Source organism: Lycium barbarum, chromosome 4, assembly GCF_019175385.1.
Source record: "Lycium barbarum isolate Lr01 chromosome 4, ASM1917538v2, whole genome shotgun sequence".
Lineage (NCBI taxonomy): Eukaryota > Viridiplantae > Streptophyta > Magnoliopsida > Solanales > Solanaceae > Lycium > Lycium barbarum.
The window spans coordinates 24,905,146-24,932,862 of NC_083340.1; the positions used below are offsets into that span (position 1 = coordinate 24,905,146).

The window sequence follows — 27,717 nt, forward strand, 5'->3', positions numbered from 1 at the left end:
TAATATGAACTTTATATACGAAAAATGTGAATGAAATTCTAAGTTTTGAGCGAGATATACATATTTCATACCATTCTCATGCATAAAATTTTGAGCGTAATGTTTAAGCATTGATCGAGATATACACATTTCATACGTTCTTCATACATAAAATTTGAGCGAACTTTTTAAGCCTTGAGCAAGATATACACATTTCATACACAAAAATTTGAGCGATTATTTTAAGTTTTGAATGTTGTATCAAAGTTGTATATAATGTTGTTGTAGTTGTATTAATTTTACAGAAATCTAACATGAACTTTATACACGAAAATGTGAGCGGAACTTTAAGACTTGAGCGAGATACAAATTTCATACACACAATTTTGAGCAGATTTTTTAAGCCTTGAACGAGATATACACATTTCATAGATTTTCATACCGTTTTCATACACTAAGTTTTGAGCGAACTTTTTAAGCCTTGAGCGAGATATACACATTTCATACATAAATTTTTGAGCGAAAAAGATATTTACAAAAAAAATTAAATTTTTTCTAAAGCATATTTTGTATAGGGTTTGTAATGTTATGTTTTGTAAGTATAAAACTATCGTCACGTTTCGTAAATATTTCTCCTTAAAATGTGTATATACGTAATTGTCCCTATTCGTTATAATCTAGTAAGGGATTGTCATGTGGACTAGGCTTGGGCTTCCTTGGATTGCAAATCACGCGGGCCAGTTGGATCAGGTTTAAGACCCGTTTTGACTTTTTGTGCGGATTGTCCTTCAAAGGCACTGGTCTTTAACATTTGGCCCTCAACTTGGTGGTCTTTAATTTTGTCCCTCAAATTGGTGGCCTTTAATTTTTGTCCTTCATCTAATACTAAGGGATTCTGAGTTTGAATCCTAGCTCAGTTAAAAAAAATAAAAATTCGCAAGACAGAGTTTTGAATCAGGCATGCAAAACTCCGCCTTAAGTGAGAGTTTGAAACTCTGCCTGAGACCTAACTTTTGCCCGAATAGGCCTAACTTTGCTACGAAACTCTGTCTTGCGATTTTTTTTTACTAAGCCAGGGTTCGAATCCCAAACCTCATGGTATTAAGCGAATGACAAAAAATAAAGGCCACCAATTTGAGGGGCAAACATTAAAGACCAGTGTCTTTGAAGGATAGTCATGCAAATGAACCCACAAATATGATCCAAGAAAGAGACATTCAACTGACAATCCCTTTTTTTGAATTGGACTTGAATTGTAATTTCTTGAATCCAAAAATTAAAATTTTTAAATTGAAGTTTTCAGATTTAATTTGAACCGCCCATATGTCATCCTTAATGCCAGGCGTTCGACGATCTCCCTAGAGGTCTTGGTTAACATGTTAGTTATGTGGAGACTAATGATGAACTTTTCATTCTCAGAAATATAATGAAGTGATTGATATCCGATGATTAAAGGGCACCTAGGTGCACAAAATATCCCGTGTTAGCCAGGTCCGGGAAAGGGCCGCATTTCAAAAGGTATGATATAGAGAGCCTAATCTAATGCAAGCATTATTGGCTACTTTCACGGCTCGAACTCGTGACCTATATGCGGTGATTAATAATAAAAATTATCATCTAGTGATATGGAGGAACTCTCTTCTTCTTGGTAGAGAAGTGATTTTTGTGTTGCTATGATAGTATGAGTGATGATTATGGTGATTTTTAGGGGGTGGTTATGGTGTTTTCTGGTGGTGGTCTAGTGGTGGAATTATATTATGTCGGGTGTATGTCATTATATGTCATGTGTAGCACTATGCATTTATATATACACGAGATACAAGAGGCATACAAGTAATATATCAGTGCAACATGTATCTCATGTGTATTTCATTGTATGTCATGTGTATCACTGTATATCTGGTGACACTTACACGTGACATACAAATGATCCGTATTGTGTATGTCAATATATGTCATTGTATTTCATGTGTATTTCAATATATAAAATTGCTAAAACTGTAAGACTAATTTTCTAGTGTAACTCTTAACAATTTTTCGGTGGATCGGCTATGAGTGATGGTAACAGTAAAGGGGGGTTGAGTGTTCCCGATACTATACTAGTAAAAGAAGTTCCAGAATAGTGGCGCTAGGGCTTTCGAGAAAGACAAGACAAGAAGAAATAGAAAATACTTAAAACTCCTAATTTTATGGAATATTGGAAGGTTGTATACGCAAACAGGGGCGGATCTACTCAGTGGTGTGGGGATGCCACGCGATCCACAAGCTTCAGACGAAACTCTATGTGTGTGTGTGTGTGTGTGTGTATTTATATAATGTATAGCTAAATAATTAAAGCGGCACCCTGATGACAAACAGATACGGTAGTGCCACTGGTGAAGGGCGAAAGTTCCGCCTTTGGATGCGCAGGATCGAACCCGCGTAACTACATTCTTTAAAAAAAAAAAAATACAGAAAAAAATAGACAGCATTAGCAAGCAGCAATGTAAGGTAGAAATCCTCCTATTCTAATCTCGTTCTTTTTCTTTTAAATAATTCCAGTTAACTTAGTTTCAATTATTAGTAATTTGTGTTGACTAATTTTTAATTTATTATTCTTTGATCTTTTTTATTTCTTATTAGTTACTAGTTGTTTAGATGTATAAACTTAACAACATAAGTCCTTCTCTCTCATCAGATCAAGAAACAAAAACCATAGTTCTTGGGTTTCCCCTTTCCAAAGTCAAAACAAGTACCTTCCAATTCCATTGCCAAGAACCTTCATCTCCAAACCTTCATCGTCGTCGCGCCGCTGCCTCCGTCGACCCACCTTATGTCTCTTTTTGTCTCTCTTTCTTTGTTTCATTTGGTTATTTACTTTTTTTTTTGTCTATTGAAAATTTGAAAGAAATAAACATTACAAAGAATATGTATGTTTCAGAATATGGAAATCAGATTTGTGTGCAAGTGGACTTGAAGGAAACTAATATGCATTTATTTGAATGTGACAGTGATATCAAGGTTTTCTTTGAGCTTTAGATTGGTAAAGTACTTTTTATCCATTTTGGATTTGGTAATGAGTTTCATCTGATATATATCTTGTTAGAACTTTGTGCAAATAGAAATACAAAACTAGCACTTAAGTGATTCCTTCACGTTTACAGAGAATATTTACTTACTGCTCTGTGCTTCATAACTGTGAGTTGAATACAAATATTATTTTGTAGGAATGTGCTCCAATTTTGTGAATTGCGATGGATAAATTTCTCACAAAATTCAATTGTTCTCAACCAAGTGCTAGTACGGAAGCCAATCGTTCTCAACTTATAAATGAGCTCAATTTAGGATCTCTTGAAGACGATCTAGGAGAAAGGGTAACCATTGCTGAATATAACCCTCGAATTCGGGATAAAGTGAGGAGACATTATATTCGAACAGGGCCTTGTCAATCTTTACTGAAAAAATTTCCTACAACTCAAATAGGAAATAGAGGTCGTCAATTTGTTTCAAATTGGTACAAAGGTCCACATTCTAAATGGTTGGAGTATAGCATGAAGAAAGATGCCGCATATTGCCTATGTTTTTATTTGTTCAAAAATGAATTTGTATATGGAAATGCGGGTGAGTTTTATACAAAAAATGGTTTTTGGGGTTGGAATAGGGCTCTTGAAAGATTCCATTTGCATGTTGGTGGGGTTAATAGCGTCCATGATAAATGTTTCAAGAAGATGCTAGATTTGTCAAATCATCATCAATCAATTCAAGTTGTTCTTGAAAAGCATTCCAAGAAGGAAAAAAGTGATTATCATATGCATTTGGAAGCCTCAATTGATGTGGCAAGACTTCTTTTGCATCATAGGTTGCCTTTTCGGGGTCATGACAAAAGTGAATCTTCAACAAATCAAGGCTTCTTTCTAGGATTTTTACGATGGCACGGGGACAAGCATCCGGATGTGGAAAAGTGATATTAGAAACTGCTTCATAAAATGATACTTTGACTTGTCCTATGATCCAAAAAGACATTGCCAATGCTTGTGCAAAAGAAACGGTGAAAGCTATAATTGGAGACTTGAATGGAGATTACTTTGGTATATTAGTGGATGAGTCCAAATATATCTCACACAAAGAACAAATGGCTCTCATGTTGCGGTATGCTGATAAGAATGGTGAGGTGGTAGAACGATTTATCAATCTAGTCCATGTTAGTTATACATCGGCATGCTCATTAAAGAAAGAAATCTACTCTTTGCTTTCCAATCACTCACTAAGTCCATCTAAAATACGTAGACAAGGTTATGATGGAGCTAGTAATATGAGAGGAGAGATAAATGGTCTCAAAACTTTGATTAAGAAAGATAGTCCATCGTCATATCACATTCATTGTTTTGCTCATCAATTGCAATTAATACTTGTAGCTATTGCTAAAAAACATGGGGATGTTGAAGACCTCTTTGATCATGTTACTAATGTGTTGAATGTTGTTGGAGGATCTTTTAAGCATAGAAATTTGATTCGTCAATCATCAAGCTGAAAAGTTTGAGCAGTTACTTGAATAAGGTGAAGTTCATACTGGACGAGGACTAAATCAAATGCGTGGACTTCAAAGACCAGGTGATACTAATTGGGGATCACATTTCGAAACATTGGATAACTTTATTGTTATTTTCTCAACTATAGTTCATGTGCTTGAAGTGATTAAACATGAAGGTTCCACCTCAAGTGATAGAAATCAAGCAAAATATCTTTTGATTGATATTAAAACATTCAAATTTATTTTTATGCTTCACTTGATGTTGAAAGTGTTGGAAATGTCAAATGAGTTGAGCAAGATTTTACAAAAAAAAAAATGATCAAGATATTATTAATGTCGTGGAGTTTCGTAACATTGCAAAAGAAAGATTGCAAAATATGAGGGAAATTGGATGGAAGCCTTTGTTGGATGACGTTTCCTCATTTTGTGATGCATATGATATTTTGATTCCCAAGTTAGATAAGTCTTATTTTCTTGGAAAGTCAAAGCGTAAGTCTTCTGGTGTTTGTTATTCACACCACTTGCGTATTAAAATCTTTTGTGTTGTGATTGATGTGCAACTTCAAGAGCTTAATGATTGTTTTGATGTAACAAGTAGTGATTTGGTTCTTGGGATGGGTAGCTTGAATCCAATCAATTCTTTTGCTAATTTTGATAAAGGTAGAATCATGACTTTAGCAAAGTGTTACCCAGATGAGTTTGATGAAGTATGAATTCGAGATTTGAGTTACCAACTCGATACTTTCATATTTCATATACGAAGTGGTAATCCCAAGTTCTCCAACTTGCAAGGAATTCGTGATTTGGCAAAAGCATTGGTTGAGGCAAATCTTGTGGATACTTATTCACTTGTTTATTTACTTGTGAAGTTAACTCTGACCTTACATGTTGCTACCTCAACTGTGGAGAAAACATTCTCATCCATGAAGCGGATCAAAAGTGAAGTGCGGATAGTATTGGTGATCAATATTTGAATGAATGTTTAGTATGTTACATAGAGAGTGATGTATTTACAAATGTAAGTAATGATGTCTTCATTGATCATTTTCAGAAGATGAAACCTCATCGAGGACAATTGTAAATGAATGATGGATATTTATGATATTATTAATATTATTGAAAATTTTATGCTTTTCTCTTCTGTATATTGCTATAAGCAAATGATTCATCGGAAAAGACGAATAACCCGAATCAAAGCTCGAAAAGATCAATAATCCGACCCGAAGCCCAAATTGATGGAATGATGCATGGCACCCGGAAACTTTAAATCCTGGATCCGCCTCTGTACGCAGATTAGCTGGATTTTATACGTTTTGCAGAACTAGTATTGCTATACTTCGTTAAACACTATGATTGGGAATAAGAGTCATTAATGTTGCTATATATGAAGTGAGGAAATAGAGGTTTTAGTCCCTGAGTTATAGTTATATTCCACTTTTGGTCCTTGTGTAATTTGAATGAGTCTATTTAACCTTCAATTAATATAAACGTGTGATTTTCATCCCTCAAACTAGAGAAAGTTAAAAAACTTAACGAAATCAATATTTAAAATAATTAAATAAAAAAGAGAACAACAATAAAAATGAGGAGATTAATAAGTAAGTTTATACTATTTTCAATCTTAGTAGAAATTTTTAGGCAATGAGAAGAGCTCAGTGGGAGCTAGATTCATTTGACAGCTTCTGTCGAATTTAAATAGTCGAAAAGTAAAGAAAGACTGAAGCTTCTTAATTAATCCTTGCATATTAAAATTATTCTTATTTGTGCTTTCTGTGGTGGATCTAACCTATCAAGAAAGAATAATAAATTAGAAAATTGTAACAGAAGGAAATGAATAGAAAGCGGCGAGAAAGAAACTTTTCTGTACCAACTTGATTTCGAGTATCATTTGAAAAGGATAAGTTGACAAGGCGGCCTGGCCTTTCCCAACCTTCTCTCTCTCTCTCTTTTTTTTTTTTTTTTTTTTTACTTTTTTTTTAAATAATAAAAATATTGATTCCGTTAAATTTTTAACTTTCGTTAATTTGAGGGATCAAAATCACACATTTATATTAATTGAATGTTAAATATGCTCAGTCGAATTATGCAGGGACCAAAAGTGGAATATAGCTATAATTCAAGGTCTAAAACCATTGTTTGCCCTTATGAAATATTCCCTATAAATTTTGGGTTATCACGGTAAGTATTACTTCTTCATCCCACAAAAAATGAAGGAATTAGAATGAGGTCTGAAACTTCTAATTCTCACTGTAAATTCGTATATTCATTATGAAATTTACATAATTAGAATCTAAACTGTTTATTACAATTTTTCAATTCAAAAATATTTAAAAGGAAAACTGAGACACATGTACTATTGCTAAAAGCATAACCAGCATTCTAGCTAAGGATTAATATTAGCAAGTGTAGCACAAATAAAATTGGAATCTCATAGCCAAATCACTCAAAAAAGGATGGAATTATACGAAGATGTCAATATTCTCACTCATACAATAAGCCATAAAATTCTCAAGGTAGTTCTGCATCGCGGGGAAAAAGCTAGGTCCCTGAAAAGCTCCATTTCTACACATTTTTTGTACAATATTGATTCTATTTTACTACTATATAGAAAGGTGGGTTGGGCACTTTTCGTCGTCCTTTTTCATCGTCAACAATAAGCTCACTTTTTAGAGCACCAACATAAGAGGAGTACGTGTGGTTTGCTAAAAAATAAAGAGCAATACACGTGTTTAATAGAAATAGGTCAAAGATATGTACTAAATAGATGGGCCAAACATAAAAGTACCATTCATATTACTTTTGGTACCATAAATGAATGCAGTGTTCGTCCCACCCAAGTCTTATTTATATTAATCGTGTTTTGAATATAATATCTCATATTGACAAAATTAAGCAATATAAAAAAAAAGTGAATCCCATATTAAAAAAACAAATAATATAAAAAAAAAAGTGCAAACTTTGTATTCGTAGCAAACACTAATATAATAAAGTTTTAGATACGGAGCACAAACTACAATGTTATATTAATCGTGTTTTGAACATAGTATAGTGTATATATATATATATATATATATATATATATATATATATATATATATTATATGCATAAAAATAGTGCAAACTAATAATGTCCAAAAGGGTGGCCCCATACTAAACAACACTAAGCAATATAAAAAATAAAAAATAAAAAACTATATAAAGCAAGGGTTTAGACCCATGCTTCGTCGTCCGTTGTCCCTTTAAAAAAAAGGGTGGGACCCATACTAAATAACACCGAGCAATAAAAAAAAGGAAGAAAAAAAAAATGGAACTCACCATCTTCAAACTCATGTGAAAAAAAAAGTGGATCCCATATTATCAAAATCAAGCAATATCAAAAAAAAAAAAAAAAAAAAAATTGAACCCCATATTAAAAAAAATATAATGTTAAAAAAAAAAGTGCTGACTTTGTATTCGTAGTAAACACTAATATAATAAAGTTTTAGATACGGAGCACAAACTACAATGTTATATTAAACGTGTTTTGAACATAGTATATATATATATATATATTATATGCATAAAAATAGTACAAACTAATGTTATATTAATCGTGTTTTGAACATAGTATATATATCTATATATGCATAAAAATAGTGCAAATTAATAATGTCAAAAAAAAAAAAAAGTGCACTCCATATTAAAAAATCAAACAATATTCATGTAATTTTCAAAGTATCTCATTAAGTCAATAATGATGGATTCATTGCCACGTGCGTATCAATCCATAAGTGGGAGCAAATGAAATTGCTTTTCTTCAAAAGATTAAGTAGTCAAACCATACAATTTTTTTTTTATATTAGCCTGAGATCTAATCTAGATATTAAACTGTTGTATCTGCTATTCCGCCATGTCATTTATTTGTTATGTTTACTAAAATAAATATATTTAAAATATTTATATTTTAAAATAAGACAGAATTTAATTATTTTTTTATTTTTATTCTTACTCTAATAAATGTGAAAAAACATTAATGTCGTAAAAAAATATATATCAAATGGAGATCAAATAATGAATAAGGTAAATTAGTCAAATTATAATTCTAATCGACGTTTTCTTAAAAAACCATACAAAAGACAACATGACAAGTAAAATGAGCTAAACCAAGAATATTTACCAAAAATTAAAAAATAGTATTTCTTCGTTTAAATAGAAAATCAATTTCTACTTTGTTTCGTTTTAAACATGCAAAATTAATTTAATAATTTGAATTAGAATTATCCAAATCAAAATTTGATAAAAAATAATAACTATTTTACACCTTTAAATTAATCGAATTAAAATTGAAAGTAGCAACTAATGCTTAAATATTGCTATTATTTTATCTCAAAGAGAGGAAAATAGTTTCCTTTAAAACAAGTCTTCTCTTTTAAAAAATATTAATAAATTAGCCGATTTTGTATTCGTAGCAAACATTAATATAATAAAATTTTAGATACGGAGCACAAACTACAATGTTATATTAATCGTGTTTTGAACATAATATATATATATATACATATATATATATATATATATATATATATATAATCACTATTCAAAGACAACTACATACACATAGATGCACTATAATCTAAAGTGTTGGGCCCGTGCGCAGCAACGCTTTGGATTATAGTGTATATTTTAAACAACTACTAATATTTTTTTTTTAAATGTGGGCCCCATATTAAACACCATGTCACATATTAAACACCAACCAGTAATAAAAAAAAAAAACAGTGGAACCCACCACATCCAAACTCACGGGAAAAAAAGTGGATCCCATATTAACAAAATCAAACAATATTAAAAAAAAAATGAATCCCATATTAAAAAAAAATAATGTTAAAAAAAAAGTGCTTAGAAAATCAAACAATTAAATCAATAATGATGGATTCATTGCCACATGCCTATCAACCCATTAGAGGGAGCAACAACATACTCAATATTTTACTACTATTTCGTCCGTTGTGGGCCCCATTTTAAAAAATTGTGGGCCCCATATATATATATTAAACAATAACTAAAATAAAAAAAAATTGTGGGCCCCATATATATTAAACAACAACTAATATTAAAAAAAATTGTGGGCCCCATATTAAACACCAACCAGTATTAAAAAAAAAAGTGGAACCCACCACATCCAAACTCACGGGAAAAAAAAGTGAACTCCATATTAACAAAATCAAGCAATATTAAAAAAAAAAAAGTGAATCCCATATTAAAAAACCAAAAAATGTTAAAAAAAAATGCTTAGAAAATCAAACAATTAAATCAATAATGATGGACTCATTGCCACATGCGTATCAACCCATTAGTGGGAGCAAATGAAATTATTGTACAGCAACATACTTAAAATACTTATATATTAAAATAAGATAGAATTTAATTACTTTTTCATTTTTTCCTTACTCTAATAAACGTGAAAAGAGATTAATGTCATAAAAGAAAAAATAATATTAAATGGAGATCAAAAATTATAATTCTAATTGACGTTTCTTTAAAAAACCGTGTAAAAAACAACATGACAAGTAAATGAGTTAAACAAAAAATATTTACTAAAAATTAAAAAATAGAAGTTCTTCATTTAAATAGAAAATCAAATTTCTAAAAAAAATAAAATTGTGGGCCCCATATTAAACACCAACCAGTATTAAAAAAAAAAAAAAAGTGGAACCCACCACATCCAAATTCACTGGAAAAAAAAGTGGACCCCATATTAACAAAATCAAGCAATATTAAAAAAAAAAAGTTAATCCCATATTAAAAAAACAAACAATGTTAAAAAAAATGCTTAGAAAATCAAGCAATTAAATCAATAATGATGGACTTATTGCCACATGCGTATCAACTCATTAGTGGGAGCAAATGAAATTATTGTGCAGCAACATACTTAAAATACTTATATATTAAAATAAGATAGAATTTAATTACTTTTTCATTTTTTCCTTACTCTAATAAATGTGAAAAGAGATTAATGTCATAAAAGAAAAAATAATATTAAATGGAGATAAAAAATTATAATTCTAATTGACATTTCCTTAAAAAACCGTGTAAAAAATAACATAACAAGTAAAATGAGTTAAACAAAAAATACTTACTAAAAATTAAAAAATAGAAGTTCTTCATTTAAATAGAAAATCAAATTTCTATTTTGTTTCATTTTAAACATGTAAAATTAATATAATAATTTGAATTAGAATTATCCAAATCAAAATTTGATTCAAAAATTATATGTATTACTTTACTATTACTATATATATTTAAAAAATAAGATACAAATTAATTAATTTTTTATTTTTATTCTTACTCTAATAAATGTGAAAAGAGATTAATATCAAATGAAGATCAAATAATGAATAAGGTAAATTAGTCAAATTATAATTTTAATTCACGTTTCCTTAAAAAATCATGCAAAAGATAACATGACAAGTAAAATGAGTTAAACCGAGAATATTTACCAAAAATTAAAAAAAAGCATTTCTTCGTTTAAATAGAAAATTAATTTCTACTTTGTTTCGTTTTAAACACGTAAAATTAATTTAATAATTTGAATTAAAATTATCCAAATCAAAATTTGATAAAAAATAATAAGTATTTTACACTTTTAAATTAATCGAATTAAAATTGAAAGTATCAACTGATGCTTAAATATTGCTATTATTTCATCTCAAAGAGAGGAAAATAGTTTTCTTTTAAACAAGTCTTTTCTTTTAAAAAGTATTAATAAATTTTCATAGCAAACACAAATAAAATAAAGTGTATATATATATATATATATATATATATATATATATATATATTAATATTATCACTATCTAAACACAACTACATATACATAGATACACTATAATCCGAAGTGCTGGGCCCGTGCGCAGCACGGGCATATGCCGTCTAGTTCTATTCTAAAAGTATGTAGTTCTATTCTAAAAGTATGTTTCTCTGTCTTTTTAAGTGTGGTAGTAGTTCATTAGAAACACCCGGACAAGATTATATACAAAATTTGAGAATAAATGAAAGTAAAGACATTATTTGAAGTCAAAATTCAAATATGAAGAATGACACTGCGACAATGTATACCACGTGTGTATGTTGTCTATATCAAATATAAATTTTCATGAATATACATGATATACAGATATACATAAATGATACAAATATACATGAGATATCACGGATATACATGGGGATAACCTGATATAAAATCTACTATAACCCCAAAAATTCGACGAAAACCGCTCCAATCTTCTCCAAATGAGCTCAATTTCAAATTTAGCTTCCCAAAGATATTTTCAAGCTATTGCAACAAAACACGTTCAATTTAACATTTTCAATCTTCAGACCCCCATTTAAACTTCAATAGCAGAGTTTTTTCAATTTTCCTTCTCTTTTACTCTTTACAAAATATCCGCAACAAGAAAAAGATGCAAATTCAGTAGCGAAAGAAGAAGAGAGAGATGATTAAGTGGCAAGAACATGCACTTCAAATAGAGAGGGAGAAAAGATGGGGTTTTAGAGTTTGTATATAATTAGTTATATCATATCAATCTTCTTAGTTAAATCGTTGATTTTCTGTTGTATCGTATCAATTTTCGTACTTAAATTGTTAATTTTCTATTGGGCGCCAATTGCCATTAATAGAAAAATGATACTGCGACCATGCCAATTGGCCCAACAGCAACTATCCTCAATCCGCTACCAAGAGCCCGTTTGGATTGACTTATAAGTTGGTCAAACCAGTTTATAAGACATTTTTAACTTATTTAGGTGTTTCACAAAAATAGAAAACAACTTAAATTAAGTTAAAAAGTGTTTAAAATAAGCCGAAACCAAGAAGTTGCTCGGCCCCAATTTTTTTTTTTTTTGGCTTAAAAGTCATTTTGGTTTGACCAACAACTTTACCCTTTTATTCCTTATATTTTCTGTTAATTCCAATACTACCCTTACTTGTAAAAATCCTTTAAGTACTTTTATCCAAAACGTAATTGCTTATTTATAAAATAACTTTCAGCAATTAAAAAGTACTTTAATCACTTATGCTTAAAAGCTACTTTTTTTCCAGCTAATCCAAATGGGCTCCAAGTCATTTGATATAATGATGAGGGATATGAACCCCCAAAATAAAATGTGAAATTATCTTAAATCGCGTTTGGTTGAATTTTTTACTCCGATCTCCAGTATAAGCAGTATTAGGATTATTCATAGCATATTTGTAGTATTATTGAGTGACAAAACTAGTCCAAACCCATTTGATCCGCCCAAGTTTTAATGGGTTTCGGCTAGAGTAATTTTGAAGAGGAACTGATTTGGACTAGCCCAACTTGACCCATTATAAATCATCAACCCAAGCTAACCCATCAAATGAGCCCAAACTGACACATCAACTATCATTTGTTCAAAAGTATAAAACCTACAAAACATGAATTAATTTTTTAATCATTATTTTTTTTTACATTTTTAATTTTTTTAAGAATTATTTTCTTATAATTTTTATTTTTAAATTTTAATTTAATTTTTAATTTTTTTTATTTCTCTATTTCCAAAAATTATTTAGATATGATTTTCAAAATGTCGTTTATTTGGAAAAGCATGAGCGAGAGAATATTTGTAATTAAAAAATATCAATATTTAGTTTTTCAAAATATTTTAAAAGTGGGTTAAGTTGGGCGGGTTGGGTTATGACCCATCATTTAGCCCATCTTGATCCGGCCCATTTTAGCCCAAACAAGCTTTAGGCAGAGTTAGACATTTGCCCATCTATTGTTTCAATCATCTTGACCTGCCCAACTTTAACCCAAACGGCCATGTGCCAGACCTTACACTACACTCAATGTGAGATATTATTAATCGTAGGATAAAATAACAAATGATAATTTGTTCTTCTACAAAGCAAAGTCAAAGTTAAAATTGAAAATACAAATCTATCTTTTTATTTTTATTTTTTATAATAAAGCAGCCACTAAGCATACACTTAGTGACTTTTATTTTATTCATAAATAAAGCGGGTCCGGTCCTTACATCAAAAGGCAAGAATCTCAAATAAGCAACTACACAAACACTACACCCGACATATACAGAGCTTCAAACGTTTGAAAATAGGGTTTCTTCATCTTCAAATCTGCTCAATCTAGATGGTAACTCTTCAATCCAGCAACAAATCTTTCAATGAATCAACTCCAGCTGATGAAAAACATAGCTCGTGTGACAGCAAGGCTCAGATGCGTGGTTTATGACCTCAAGAAACTCATTCAAAACGTACTTGTGATTCTTTGATTCCTCTCCTAGCTTATGAAATGTATTTCCTGTGTTGTAAACATACTTGTGCTAGCTACAAATCTTGAAAAATCTCCTTTGAATCTCTGCATCTGCTCCGATAAAGTGCTGTTATTTGTTGTGTTTCGAATTTCTAGCTTTTCCATCTTGGGTCTCAACAAATCAAGAGTATCCCTGTAATTTAACAGATTTCATGTGTCTTGAGTAAGTAGTAATCAGGTAGCCTGTGGTCGACCCCATATATATGTCCCTCTAAGCTCTCACCAGAGACATGGTTAACAACCACCTTGAGATTTTCTCTAGGCTCTGAAAATTAACTAAATAAACAAGATGACAATCTTCTGCATTCAACAGGGATGGTACTATGCTAGAAACTAGAGAAATAGGATTAGGAAATTAAAACTAAGACCTTTAAATTACAGTGCAAATTACTTCCCAACTATTGTTAACCCTTCAATAGGATGAGCCATAGAGCTAATACCACACATTGAAATGTTGTCAATACATAGGTTGCTAATTACACTTATAATCCATTAGATCTGATAGCTTTAGCATTTCTAATCCTCAGACTGGGAATTTCCTGCTGGTCCAAATTAAGTATTTTCCTCCCTACACAAGGTAATTCATTAAAAGTAGAAAACTTCGATGTACATGCAAATTCAAAAACATAGTTAGTTAAAAAATTAGCCAAGTTGTTCCCCTCTCTATATACATGTTGTATTTTCACATTGAAGTTGTCCGTTAGCTTCTTAATTCAATCCACTTCTGTGATAATACACCATGGTGGCTCCCACTGTCCTTCCACCACCTTCTTTAACACTAATGAATCAGTTACCAAAATCAAAGGGTGATACTCATTCTCTACACAAATCTTCAGCCCTTCCAATATTGCTTTTGCTTCTGCCATCACATGTATTTGTAGAAGATCCTATTTCAGCACATTGAGCAAAAATTAAATTCCCTTGCCAGTCCCTCACACAAAACCCATAGGAACTAGGTCCAGGGTTCCCTCTTGATGGCCCATCTGTATTACACTTGTACCACCTTTCCAAAGGCATCTTCCATTGAACAATTTTGTGATTATCCTAGGCTGAATATTTTCCAGATGGTTGACCAACTCAGGCCATATAAATGGTAAATTATTCAGCCAAGGATATTTCATTCTAGTGAAATAATACAAATTATTGTTCACCTCATGCACCACCCTTCTAAAGCTCACATATCCTCCCATGCCTTATTGTATTTCTTCTTTTCCACAGTTCCCAAGTAATCATTGCTGGCATAGCTTGAATTATTGGTTTGACTTTTCATCACATTTTACTGCCCACACTGCCCTGATAGTTTGTTGTAGTTGCACCATCTTAATCTGTAAGCCTGCTGCCTCTAAGAAAAATCTCCATACTCCCACTGCAAAGTTGCTTGTTAGGAAAAGGTGTTTGCATGGTTTCCTGATGAGGACTTGTACAGCAATAGCACCTAGAAACTATAACAATCCTCATCCTTATTAAATTATCATCTGTAGGAATTATCCATTTCCATAGTTTCCATAGAAAAAATGAAATCTTGAAAGGAATTCCTTTCCTCCACAAATGTTTAAAATCATCCTGAACATGCCCCTTCTGTCTTAAGATTTCCCAAGCACTGTTCCCAGTAAATTTTCCTGTGCTTGTTGGCATCCACCAAGGTCTGTCCCATACCCCATTAAGCTGCTCTATATGAATTTTAGACTTGATGTGCTCTACAATATCTGCTGGAAATTTTGCTGTAAAACTCCATCTTTCCACCTACCTTCCTCAATCAATTCTGAAACATCACCCATGGATTCATTAATTGGATAGTTATTGGGTACCACATAGTGTAATCTACTGTGTAATATAACACATATTTTATATTATATTCCGTGTATTTCATTTTAATCCAATAAATCAAACATCTATCAATAGAAACCTATTACCTAAATAATCCCTTATTATTTAAGCCTGCATAAAATTCTCACATTATAAACCCAATATAACCCATTCCCACACCAAATTACCCTTCAAAAACTTCCCTCAATGCCAAAGTCTTCACAAAATATCCTCAACGTCAAGGAAAGAAAAGGACAGAAATATGTAGAATTGTAAATGGCAAATTTCCACCATGCAAATTAACGTATGTTCTGGTTTCAATGAAAGACTTGGACTACTAGTGGACTGACCTGGTATTCAATTAAAATTGGGTCGTCAAATGTTTTCTAGCCAAATTACTTGATGTGGATAATTTTATAACATAAATTATCTTGATATTTATTTCTTTATTTTCCAATTTCCTTATATGCGAATGTAAATAAAACTTAATTTAATAGTTATGTTCAGGGCTAATTACTCGCTCACTACCTATTTTTGGTGGAGCTTCAGCTTAATAATATGTAACTAGTGCTAACTAATTATAACATAAGTGCAGGGGCGGAGCTATAGTTATATAGGGGGGTTCGGCCGAACCCCCCAGCTTTTTCGTAGACCCTGTATTTGTATTAGAAAAATTAGTAAATATAGATAATATTTACTTGCAAACCCCCATATATAAGCAAGCAAATGGTTCAGTGGCTGGGTAGTGCCTAGCGAAGTACTATCCCACTCGTGATGCAGGTTCGAATCCTGCTAGCACCCATTGCTTTCTTTTTTGTTTTCTTTGATATAAAGCACTGCTTTCTTTTTTCCCTTTTTTTTTTTAAAAATAAGGCCCCAAAAGGGGCTGATTTTATTGATATTAAAACGAAGGGTCCACAAGACAAAAAAAAAACAAAACATAAAGCAAAAAAAACAAAAGGGAAAGTGCAGTTCAACGAACCACAAAAAAATGAAAATCTAAATCTATAGAAATTCTCCCATCTAAGCTCAGCTATTTGAGTTTCTTTCTTCAAGCTACTCCAGATCGGTACCCATTTAGCTCGAATGTTGCAGCTGAAGAACCCATTTTGCGTTTGTGTCATCCAGATTGTGCAAATATCCAGTACTGTATCCATTGTTATCTTCAATTTCCTCTTGTTTCTCTTTGAAATTGTTGTCTTATCCAGCAATTGTTGTTCCCTTGTTGTTTGTTGTAGCTCCGAATTCCTGAATTTGACATGTATCAGTATGATATTTATCTACATGTATGATATTTATCTGCATATAAATTGTACCAACATAGAGTGCAATATGTTTCCTGAAATGAATGAGAAGTATGGTCTTGGAAAGTCGAAGCGTAAAAGCTTAAGTGTTATATATTCTCATCATTTGCGTGTGGAAGTTTTTTATGCTGTTATTGATTTGTAACTTTCAGAGCTTAACAATCGTTTTAGTGAAGTGAATACTGATCTACTTCTTGGCATGGCTAGTTTGAGTCCCGAGAATTCTCTTGCAAATTATGATAAAAACAGGATCATGAAGCTTGCTACTTATTATCCAAATGAGTTCGGTGCTTCCAAGCTTGATGATCTTAGTTTTGATCTTGACAATTATATTTACTATGTGAGAGAAGTGGACAAAGCTTTTTCAAATTTGAAAGGACTTGGAGATCTTTCGATGGCGTTGGTTAAATCAAATATGCACAAGACATGGGGACTTGTTTATTTGCTTGTGAAGTTAAGCTTGATATTACCTGTGGCTACTGCAACAGTGGAAAGAGCTTTTTCCTCAATGAAGTTTATTAAAAATGGCTTGCGAAGTAGAATTAGTGATGGCTTTTTGAATGATTGTTTAGTTTATTATATAGAGGATGAAGTATTTGAAAGTGTACCTAATGATGCGATCATTGATCATTTTCAAAAGATGACAACTCGTCGAGTGCAATTGTAATGATAATGCTTATATTTATGTAGTGTATAAGTAGTTTGTCGCCTTTTTGAATATATTAAATACCGATACTTATTCGTTAGTTTAACGGTTGTTATACATTAACTTGAGGTCGTTGTCCCGTCTTATGATTCGAACCCCTAGACTTGAAATCCTGGCTCTGCCTCTGCATAAGTGCCTAATTGCTACTTAAACAATTAGATGTATATTCTGGTCTGATTCCAGTGACCATCTGTCAGACAAAAGAGAGACCCCATTGATTTGGACTACTAGTGGAGTGACCTGGTCGTAAATTATAATTAGGTTAAAGGTTCTCTAGCCTATCACTTTGCATGATAAGGTTTGTATCAGACATTTTCGGTTTATTTTTTATTTTTTTAAAATTATGTGTGTTTTCAAGTGTCCATTATGTAGATAAGTTAAACCTCTTAAAATATGTAGCTTTTTTTTACTATATGTATTAGCTTCAATAAGTCATAAAACCTCAGATTTTTTCCAATATATTTTAAAGAGTTAACTTAATCACCAAATAAACGCTTGAGAATACGCGCAAAAGTTTTTTCAAAATTTGAATCGAAAGTGTCTAATAATATGTATTTATGTGCTCAATTTGAATAAATTGTAATACGATTGTCTAAAAAAAAAAAGGGGAAAAGGATATATATGGCCGGGCAGGTGAAACTTATTCCACCCGGTGGCCAAAGTCCTTCTAAACCCAAATTATACCCACTAAACTAATTTCATCCATTAGCCAAAACTTAAATAAGACAATTCTCAAATAAAAATACAAATACAAAAATGTTTGAGGCGATTTTTATATATAATATGTGTCATTTGTGTATAAAATATGTATTAGTACCTATCTGTAATGTATATAAACTGTATAAAATATGAATCACTAAGGTATGTATCATTTTTGTATATAATGTGTATCATTTGTGTATATAATGTGTATTAGCACAGTGCAACTGCCCTGTATAGAATAGAACATTGTATCATTTTTGTATATAATATGTATCATTTTTGTATAGAAAGTGTATATATAATTCTAGCATGTGTATATAAATTGTATCAGTCTTGTATAGAAAGTATACCATACGTACAAAAATTGTATTATAGAAACCGTATCATTGTGGTATATAATATGTATCACTATCGTATATGTAAAAAAAATCATATCATTATTGCATAATATGTGTATAATAAATGTATAATTAACGTATAATTTATGTATAATAAATGTATGATTAATTCCGGCATATGTATATAAACTGTATAATTCTTGTATATAAAGTGTATATATAATGCAAACATATGTACATATGTTGTAGCATCCCTTTAGTGGCGACTTAGTCGCCACAAAAAGTCTTTTTTTTTAAAGTGCTTGGGCTGTTGGGCCGGCTAACCTTGACATTATTTTGGGCCGGCCGACTATTTTTTGGCATTAATTTGGGCCGACCAGACACCTAGTGAAATTAAACCCAAAAAGTAATTAAATGTAAGATTAGTTTGGCTGAAAAAAATTACTGAGAAATTTAAGGGGGTTGCAGATGTATTATGCCGAATTATTTCAAATTAAATGATATAGCGTTCAAGGTAATCTTCCAAAGAAATCCCTCTCCTCTCTCCGCCTTGAAAACGATTGAAGATTGGTCAATAACGGGTGACGCTAAAGCTAACTAAAAGTGAAAATACTAAAAAGAAAAAGAAAAATAGAATTGTGAAGACTTGAAGTCGTCTACCCGCAGCATTGACTTGTTCTTCTTTTTTAAGTATAAAAATGTGGGTTGATCCTATAATAAATTAAAAAGTGTCAAGAAGGAGAACACATAACAAAAACCTACAAAATTCTACTTTGAGATTTATTCTATGGCTTGGATAAATAAACATATTCCTCCATGTTTATTTTTGGTGTATTTTGGCTATTACTACTTAATAGTAGTGCCTATTCTTGGAGAAAAACTCTCAGCACCACCCCATTTTCAGGTGGTTAATGTCAGCTCGTTGAAGCCAAACCTTACTGCCAGAGGTCTAGCTCAGGTAAAAATCAATTTTTATATACAGTAAATTATTCTTAATTGGGACACATGTCCCATTTGCACGTGTCTAATGATTTAGAGTCCCTGGAACATCATACTCCCTCTGTACTATATATGACACTTTTTTTTTTAAGTCAGTTAAAAAAAAAACATAACACTTTTCTATATTTAGAAAAATTTAATGTTAGGAGATGATTTACCGCCACAAAAATATGTAAGACTTATTTTGGACAAAAAATTTCACAAGTTTTCCTTCTCTTTTTAAATTCCGTACTCAGTCAAACATCTTCATATAAAACCATATATGACCATCTTTCCTTTTTAGTCAATAAAAAAAGAATGACATTTTTATAAATTTGGAAAAATTTAACGTTAGGAGATGATTTACCGCCATAAAAACATGTAAGACCTGTTTTGAACAACAAATTTCAAAAGATTTCATTCCTTTTTTAAACTTCATGCTCAGTCAAACACCCTCATATAAAATGGTCGGAGGGGGTACTATGTGTGTGTATATGATATAGTTAGATTAAAGGTCCGCATAGCTAGCGAGATTAAGCTCGAATGTCACTGCGTGCAAAGACGTATCTAGCCTTGTATGATGGGTTCAATTGAACCCCAAACTTTTGATGCGGAGCATAAATTTATGTGTAAATATGAATTTATAACTTAAAAAATATACTGGGTTCAATGCTAAAAATCTTAAGGCTGAACCCACAGAATTTAAATTGTGGATCCGCTTCTGATTGCGTTCGTGACGAAGGCAAGATTTTCACTAAGCAAATTAAGTAAACACACGTGAAGTCAAGAAAATTACTATTTATGTATATGTAGAGAAAAACAAAAAAATTTGACCTTATATACACAGGGTTTGAATGAGCCCCCTTTCGGCAGGCAATGGCGTCATGCCCTCCATTTTAGATTGTCACATAGATATCAGTTAGTTTGAGCTAAAATCTTGCGCCAAATATCAACAACATAACCAGTGTAATCCTGCGCCAAATATCAAGCTCGAATAAATTTTGGCACAACGTAAACTGTAGCTATATATTTGACTTATTCATTTAATTATATCAATTTGCTTTGATTAGTGTTGATGTGATTATGGTTTCGTATAGGTCCAACAATTGGATCGCAGAAATTGGAAATCGTGTCCAGATATGGACCTTGCTTTCCAAATGCTAAAACTCCAACATCCGATCAACTCCTGAATTGGGATCAAGTTAGAGTTCGTTCAATCAATAATAAAAGACTTAAAAGTCCACTTGGTCCCATTAATGAAGGCAATTATGATCATGGATACTATATTGTAAAGATAGGTCTTGGCACACCACGAAAAGACTATAACTTAATGGTGGATACTGGTAGCCAAAAGACTTGGGTACGTTGCAAATCTTGCACCAAAGGTTGTAAGTCAGACAATCCTTTGTATGATCCTTCAAAATCATCGACATATACAACTAATAGAACTTTGTGCAAAGGTCCATTTGGAGTCGATTATGGTGATAAATCCTCTACAAAAGGCATCTGGGGATGTGATACTCTCACTGTAGATGATCATGATCTTGGTGCAGTAATGAACTTCCGATTTGGTTGTGGCCATGAAATGGTGGGTCGCGATAACTTTGGTGATGCAGCTGGAGTACTTGGACTTGGCAGAGGGGATTCCTCTTTGCTATCTCAAAGTGCTAAATCAATGCAAATGTTTAGCTATTATATCCCATTAACAAGTAGCCTTAAGGGAAATCTATATTTTGGGGACAAAGCGAAAGCGCAATCTAACACTTGTTCAACCCAATTTACACTGTTGGTACAAGGGATTAACGAATCAGTAAACTACTATCTCGACCTAGTTGGTATAAGTGTAGCTGGAAAGAAACTCAAAGTGCCATCGACTACATTTACTTCTCGAGGAACAGTTATAGACAGTGGAACGGTCATCACTCAATTGCCACAAGTGGTATACTCTGCACTTCGTGCTGAGTTTAGAAAACACATGTCGAATTACCCATTATTATCAGAAAAAGTCGATGGGATTCTGGACACCTGCTACAGCATTGAAGACATTGATCAAGTTGTTTTCCCCGTGGTAACATTCCATTTTGGAAAAAGAAGTACTATTGATGTGACTTTGTCAACCTAGGGAATTATATGGACTCCACATGATAATAAAAAAGCAATAATGTGCTTGGCTTTTGCTACAGCAGCGGATTTCATCATTATTGGTAACGTTCAACAGCGTGGATTGAATGTGATCTATGATTTGGAAGGGAAAAGAATTGGATTTGGCAGTAATTGTGCTAGCTAGCTGATCAGAGCCAGAGCCAAAGCCAAATGTTTGTTTTTCATGTTTTTAGCGTAAGTACTTGTGTAATCATTTTAATTGTTATTTATATAATAACAACTTGTTGTAGCTGACCGCTTCTTTTGAAGGGTAAAAACTTACTTTCATCGGATGTTTACACCAAATTAACTAATAAATGTATGAAATGTGTTTGTACGTAAACTGCTCTTTCTTCGACATATTGATATGATTTAAGCACCTCTGGAAAGGTTACATATGCCAATTGAATGCTCTAACTTCCCTCAATTTATTACCCATTGGCTTTTAATCGCGACTGAATCAATGAAATCAAGGCCAATGAGAATAATTACTACTGCTCAAGCACAGGAAATGACACAAAAAAGAAGGTAAACGAAGGTTCTGTTCGACTGTCAGGTAAACGAAATCAAGTCACCTTACATCATGTCCTTTATGTGCCTTATTTACGTTGCAACTTACTCTCCGTCCCCCAACTTACTGATAATTTTCATACTATTGTCTCTTTTAATTCTTATATGTGTGCTATTCAGGACCCACTGAAGGAGCTGATTGGAACGGGAGTTAGGAGGGACGGACTATACTATTTTAACAAACCGGACGGACTATACTATTTTAGCAAACCGGACGTGGTGCAATATGTGTCTACTGTCGTGGCAACGTTCGCATTGGAATTGTGGCATCGACGATTGGGGCATCCTTCCGAGAGAGTAATTAAGTTGCTTCCTCATGTCAATAGTGATAAGAGTAGTTTACCAAAGGATTGTGAAGTGTGTTTACGTGCTAAGCATCCTAGAGACAAATTTCCTTTAAGTGATAATAATGCATCTAGAATATTTGAGAAAATACATTGTGATTTGTGGGGCCCATATCGCCATGTTTCCTCGTGTGGAGCTCGTTATTTTTTAACAATTGTTGATGATTTTTCCCGAGCTGTTTGGATTTACTTGTTGGTTGATAAAACAGAAGTGTTTCCGATATTTATAGCTTTTGTTGCTATGGTTGATCGACAATTTAACCAAACAATTAAAGTTGTACAAAGTGATAATGGTACCGAATTTAATTGTTTGCTCGATTATTTTTCCGCCACTAGTATTTTGTTTCAAACCTCTTGTGTGGGTACTTCGCAACAGAATGGGAGGGTAGAGAGGAAGCATAAACATGTGTTGAATGTTGCGAGGGCTCTAAGATTTCAGGCCAATTTGCCTATTTTTTTCTAGGGTGAATGTGTTCTTGCTGCATCTCATCTCATAAATCGTACTCCCACACCCAAATTGGAAAATAAAACACCTTTTGAAATTTTATTCAATAAACCTCCTTCTTTTGATGCTATTCGTACTTTTGGGTGTTTGTGCTTTGCTCATAATAAAAAAACTCAGGGTGACAAATTTGCTAGTCGGAGCAGAAAGTATTTGTTTGTGGGATATCCATTTGGTAAGAAGGGGTGGCAGTTGTTTGATCTTGATACGAAGGAATTTTTTGTCTCTCGTGATGTAAAGTTTGTGGAGGATGTGTTTCCTTTTGCTTGTCCGGAAGATTTTAATATTTCGTCTAGTTTTTTTGATGAGGGTGCTGAAATTGATCGTGATTTTATGGTGTACGGGGATGAATTAGGGGGCGAAGTTGATAGTTCGGAGGCTGCCGAGCAGCAGCCGCAAACCACTGCCCAACCAGCGACTGTCCAGCCCGCTGGGAACCCAGCGCCAGCTGGCAGCAAGGCTGAGTGGCTGCCAACAGCCACTGCACAGCCCGCTGGGAACCCAACGCCCGCTGGCAGCGGGGGGGGGGGGGGGGGGGGGGGCAGCAATAACATACTCCAGTCACGAATGTGGAAGGTGGCTTGGGGCGTGGTTTTCGGGAGAAATTTCCCTCTATTGTGCTTCGTGATTATGTGACACACTTAGTTTTTGCTAATAGTCCGTCCCCTACAACTCCTGTTAACAATCAATCCTCAGGTACTCCCTATCCTTTGGCACACTATATTAATTGTGATAATTTTTCTGTAAATTATCGTAAGTTTCTTGCAGTTATTATTTCGGGTAAGGATCCTAAGACCTTCAAAGAAGCCATGAAACACGAAGGTTGGAGACATTCAATGAAAGAAGAGATACGTGCATTGGAAGACAATGGTACATGGACTTTGGAACATCTTCCTCTGGGTAAGAAAGCACTTGGTAATCAATGGGTGTACAAGACCAAGTTTTTGTCAAATGGAGTTGTGGAACGGCTCAAATCGCGCTTGGTTGTGTTGGGAAATCATCAATAAGCGGGGATTGACTACAATGAAATTTTTGCTCCGGTTGCCAAGATGACTACTATTCGAGCCTTCTTAGCCATTGCAGCATCCAAAAATTAGGAACTTCACCAAATAGATGTTCATAATGCCTTTTTACACGGTGACCTTGATGAGGAGGTGTATATGAAGCTCCCTCCCGGGTTTGAAAGTCCAGATCCTACGTTGGTGTGTCGTTTGCGCAAATCGCTGTATGGGTTGAAACAGACCCCTAGATGTTGGTTTGCAAAATTGGTGACTGCTTTGAAAGGGTACGGTTTCCTTCAATCTTATTCTGATTATTCTCTTTTTACATTTACTAGAGGGAATATTCAGATTAATATCTTGGTTTATGTTGATGATCTTATTATTTCTGGGAATGATTCCGCTGCACTTGCAACTTTTAAAGCCTATTTGAGTGATTGTTTCAAAATGAAAGACCTTGGGTCTCTCAAATATTTTTTGGGTATTGAAGTAGCTCGTAGTTCATCAGGGTTGTTTTTGTGTCAACGCAAGTATACTCTGGATATTATCTCTGAAGCAGGATTGTTAGGTGCAAAGCCAAGTGGGTTCCCTATTGAGCAAAATCATAAATTTGGCCTTGCAAATGGAGATTTGTTGTCGGATCCGGAGGTCTACCGTAGATTAGTCGGGAGTTTCATTTATTTAGGGGTCACTTGATCGGACTTGGCATAGTTTGTTCATATTTTGTCTCAATTCATGCAAGAACCCCCGATTGAACATTGGGAAGCGGCCTTACGATTGGTCCGTTATTTGAAAGGCACACTAGGACAGGGTATTTTGTTACGTGCCAACAGTGAGTTGACTTTGCAGGAATGGTGTGATTCTGATTGGGTGGCTTGTCTTCTTACTCGTCGTTCGTTTCTAGGTCGGCTAGTATTTCTAGGTCAAACTCCCATCTCTTGGAAGACAAAGAAGCAGCACACAGTTTCTAGATCTTCTGCAGAGGCTGAATATAGGTCCATGGCTGCGATCACTTGTGAGTTGAAGTGGCTGAGAGGTCTGTTGTTGATTTTAGGTATACAACATCCCAAGGCGATCAAATTGTTTTGTGATAGTCAGTCCGCTTTGCACATCGCAAATCCGGTTTTCCATGAACGAACAAAGCACATTGAGGTAGATTGTCACTTTGTTCGTGATGCAATTAATGAAGGTTTTATTTCTCTGTCACACGTTTTAACATCTTCACAATTGGCAGATATTTTTACCAAAGCTCTCGGCAAAACTCAGTTTGACTTCTTGCTTTCCAAGTTGGGCATTTTTTATTCCCATGCTCCAACTTGAGGGGGGTATTGCAGTATAATATCTTGATATTATTTGGTAGCATATTTGTAGGGAAATAATTACCATTTATTAGTTAGTTTCCTTGTTTCACTGGGATCTTAGTTTCCTTGTTTCACTAGGGTTCAAGATTGTATCCTATATATATTTTCTCTTGGTGAATGAATGGAACAAGTCAAGATTGTATAGTTTCTACAAAGTCAGACAATCCTTTGTATGATCCTTCAAAATCATCGACATATACAACTAATAGAACTTCGTGCAAAGGTACATTTAGAGTCGATTATGTTGATAAATCCACTACAAATGGTAGTTGGGGATGTGATACTCTCACTGTAGATGATCATGATCTTGGTACAATAATGAACTTCCGATTTGGTTGTGGCCAAGAAAATGTGGATCGCGAAAGCTTTGGTGGTGCAGCTGGAATACTTGGACTTGGCAGAGGGGATTCCTCTTTGCTATCTCAAAGTGCTAAATCAATGCAAATGTTCAGCTATTATATCCCATTAACAAGTAGCCTTAAGGGAAATCTATATTTTGGGACAAAGCGAAAACGCAATCTAACACTTGTTCAACCCAATTTACACCGTTGGTACAAGGGATTAACGAATCAGTAAACTACTATCTCGACCTAGTTGGTATAAGTGTAGCTGGAAAGAAACTCAAAGTGCCATCGACAATATTTACTTCTCGAGAAACAGTTATAGACAGTGGAACGGTCATCACTCAATTGCCATAAGTGGTATACTCTGCACTTCGTGCTGAGTTTAGAAAACACATGTTGAATTACCCATTATTATCAGAAAAAGTCGATGGGCTTCTGGACACCTGCTACAGCATTGAAGACGTTGATCAAGTTGTTTTCCCAGTGATAACATTCCATTTTGGAAAAAGAAGTACTATTGATGTGACTTTGTCAACCCAGGGAATTATATGGACTCCACATGTTAATAAAAAAGCAATAATGTGCTTGGCTTTTGCTACAGCAGCGGATGTCAGCATTATTGGTAACGTTCAACAACGTGGATTGAATGTGATCTATGATTTGGAAGGGAAAAGAATTGGATTTGGCAGTAATTGTGCTAGCTAGCTGATCAGAGCCAGAGCCAGAGCCAAAGCCAAATGTTTGTTTTTCATGTTTTTAGCGTAAGTACTTGTGTAATCATTTTAATTGTTATTTATATAATAGCAACTTGTTGTAGCTGACCGCTTCTTTTGAAGGGTCAAAACTTACTTTCATCGGATGTTTACACCAAATTAATTAATAAATGTATGAAATGTGTTTGTACGTAAACTGCTCTTTCTTCGACATATTGATATGATTTAAGCACCTCTGGAAAGGTTACATATACCAATTGAATGCTCAACTTCCCTCAATTTATTACCCACTGGCTTTTAATCGCGACTGAATCAATGAAATCAAGGCCAATGAGAATAATTACTATTGCTCAAGCACAGGAAATGACACAAAAAAGAAGGTAAACGAAAGAGGGTAGATTTCCATAATTAAATTAGATGTATCTATTGGTTGCAATGGCTTGTTTTAAAGCGAATATTATTCCCTTTTCTTTTTTCATTCTATTAAATTCAATCTCCTTCAACATGCATATGCCATCTGTCAATAGAACAAACTCCATTTGTTATGTTGAGGCCTAATGATAAGAAGTTAGAGCTCAACTTTCACCAATTAATGTCGAGCAATTTGCACGATTGCCTTATTCGGGGATGGTCTTTAATTTTTGGCCTTCAAATTGGTGGTCTTTGATTTTTGTCCTTCGCTAGAATCCCTTGGTTTCGGGTTCGAACTCCCGTTCAGTCAAAAATTAAAAAAAATCGCAAGACAGATTTTTGACTTATGCCTGAAGGCAAAACTCTACCTTAAGGTAGATGTTTGCAATAAGGCAATTTTTTTTTTTTAACTTAGTTGGAATTTTGCAAAACTCTGCCTTAAGGCCTAACTTTGCTACAGAACTCTGTCCTCCGTTTTTTTTTTAATTACTGAGCCGGGGTTCGAACCCAAACCTCATGGTATTAAGCGAAAGACAAAAATTAAAGACCATCAATTTGAGAGACAAAAATTAAAGGGGTCATTTGCACGATTACCCTTTGGCTAATGCCATGAGGTCTAGGGTTCGAACCCCGGCTCAATAAAAAGAAAAAATCGCAAGGCTTTCGTAGCAAAGTTA

General features: G+C 33.4%; 2 protein-coding genes and 2 pseudogenes across 2 annotated transcripts; all 4 read left to right on the forward strand.

Annotated features, from left to right (window-relative positions):
- Positions 1-3,212: 3,212 nt before the first annotated feature.
- On the forward strand, positions 3,213-3,923 carry LOC132637311 (uncharacterized). Its single transcript, XM_060354423.1, has one exon. The coding sequence runs from the start codon at positions 3,213-3,215 to the stop codon at positions 3,921-3,923; it is 711 nt and encodes a 236-aa protein (XP_060210406.1).
- A 41-nt stretch (positions 3,924-3,964) lies between these two features.
- Positions 3,965-4,489, forward strand: LOC132637312 (uncharacterized). Its single transcript, XM_060354424.1, has one exon. The coding sequence runs from the start codon at positions 3,965-3,967 to the stop codon at positions 4,487-4,489; it is 525 nt and encodes a 174-aa protein (XP_060210407.1).
- Positions 4,490-19,416: 14,927 nt separating this feature from the next.
- LOC132638297 (aspartyl protease family protein At5g10770-like) lies at positions 19,417-22,882 on the forward strand (annotated as a pseudogene).
- On the forward strand, positions 22,261-26,626 carry LOC132637313 (aspartyl protease family protein At5g10770-like; annotated as a pseudogene).
- Positions 26,627-27,717: the final 1,091 nt, after the last annotated feature.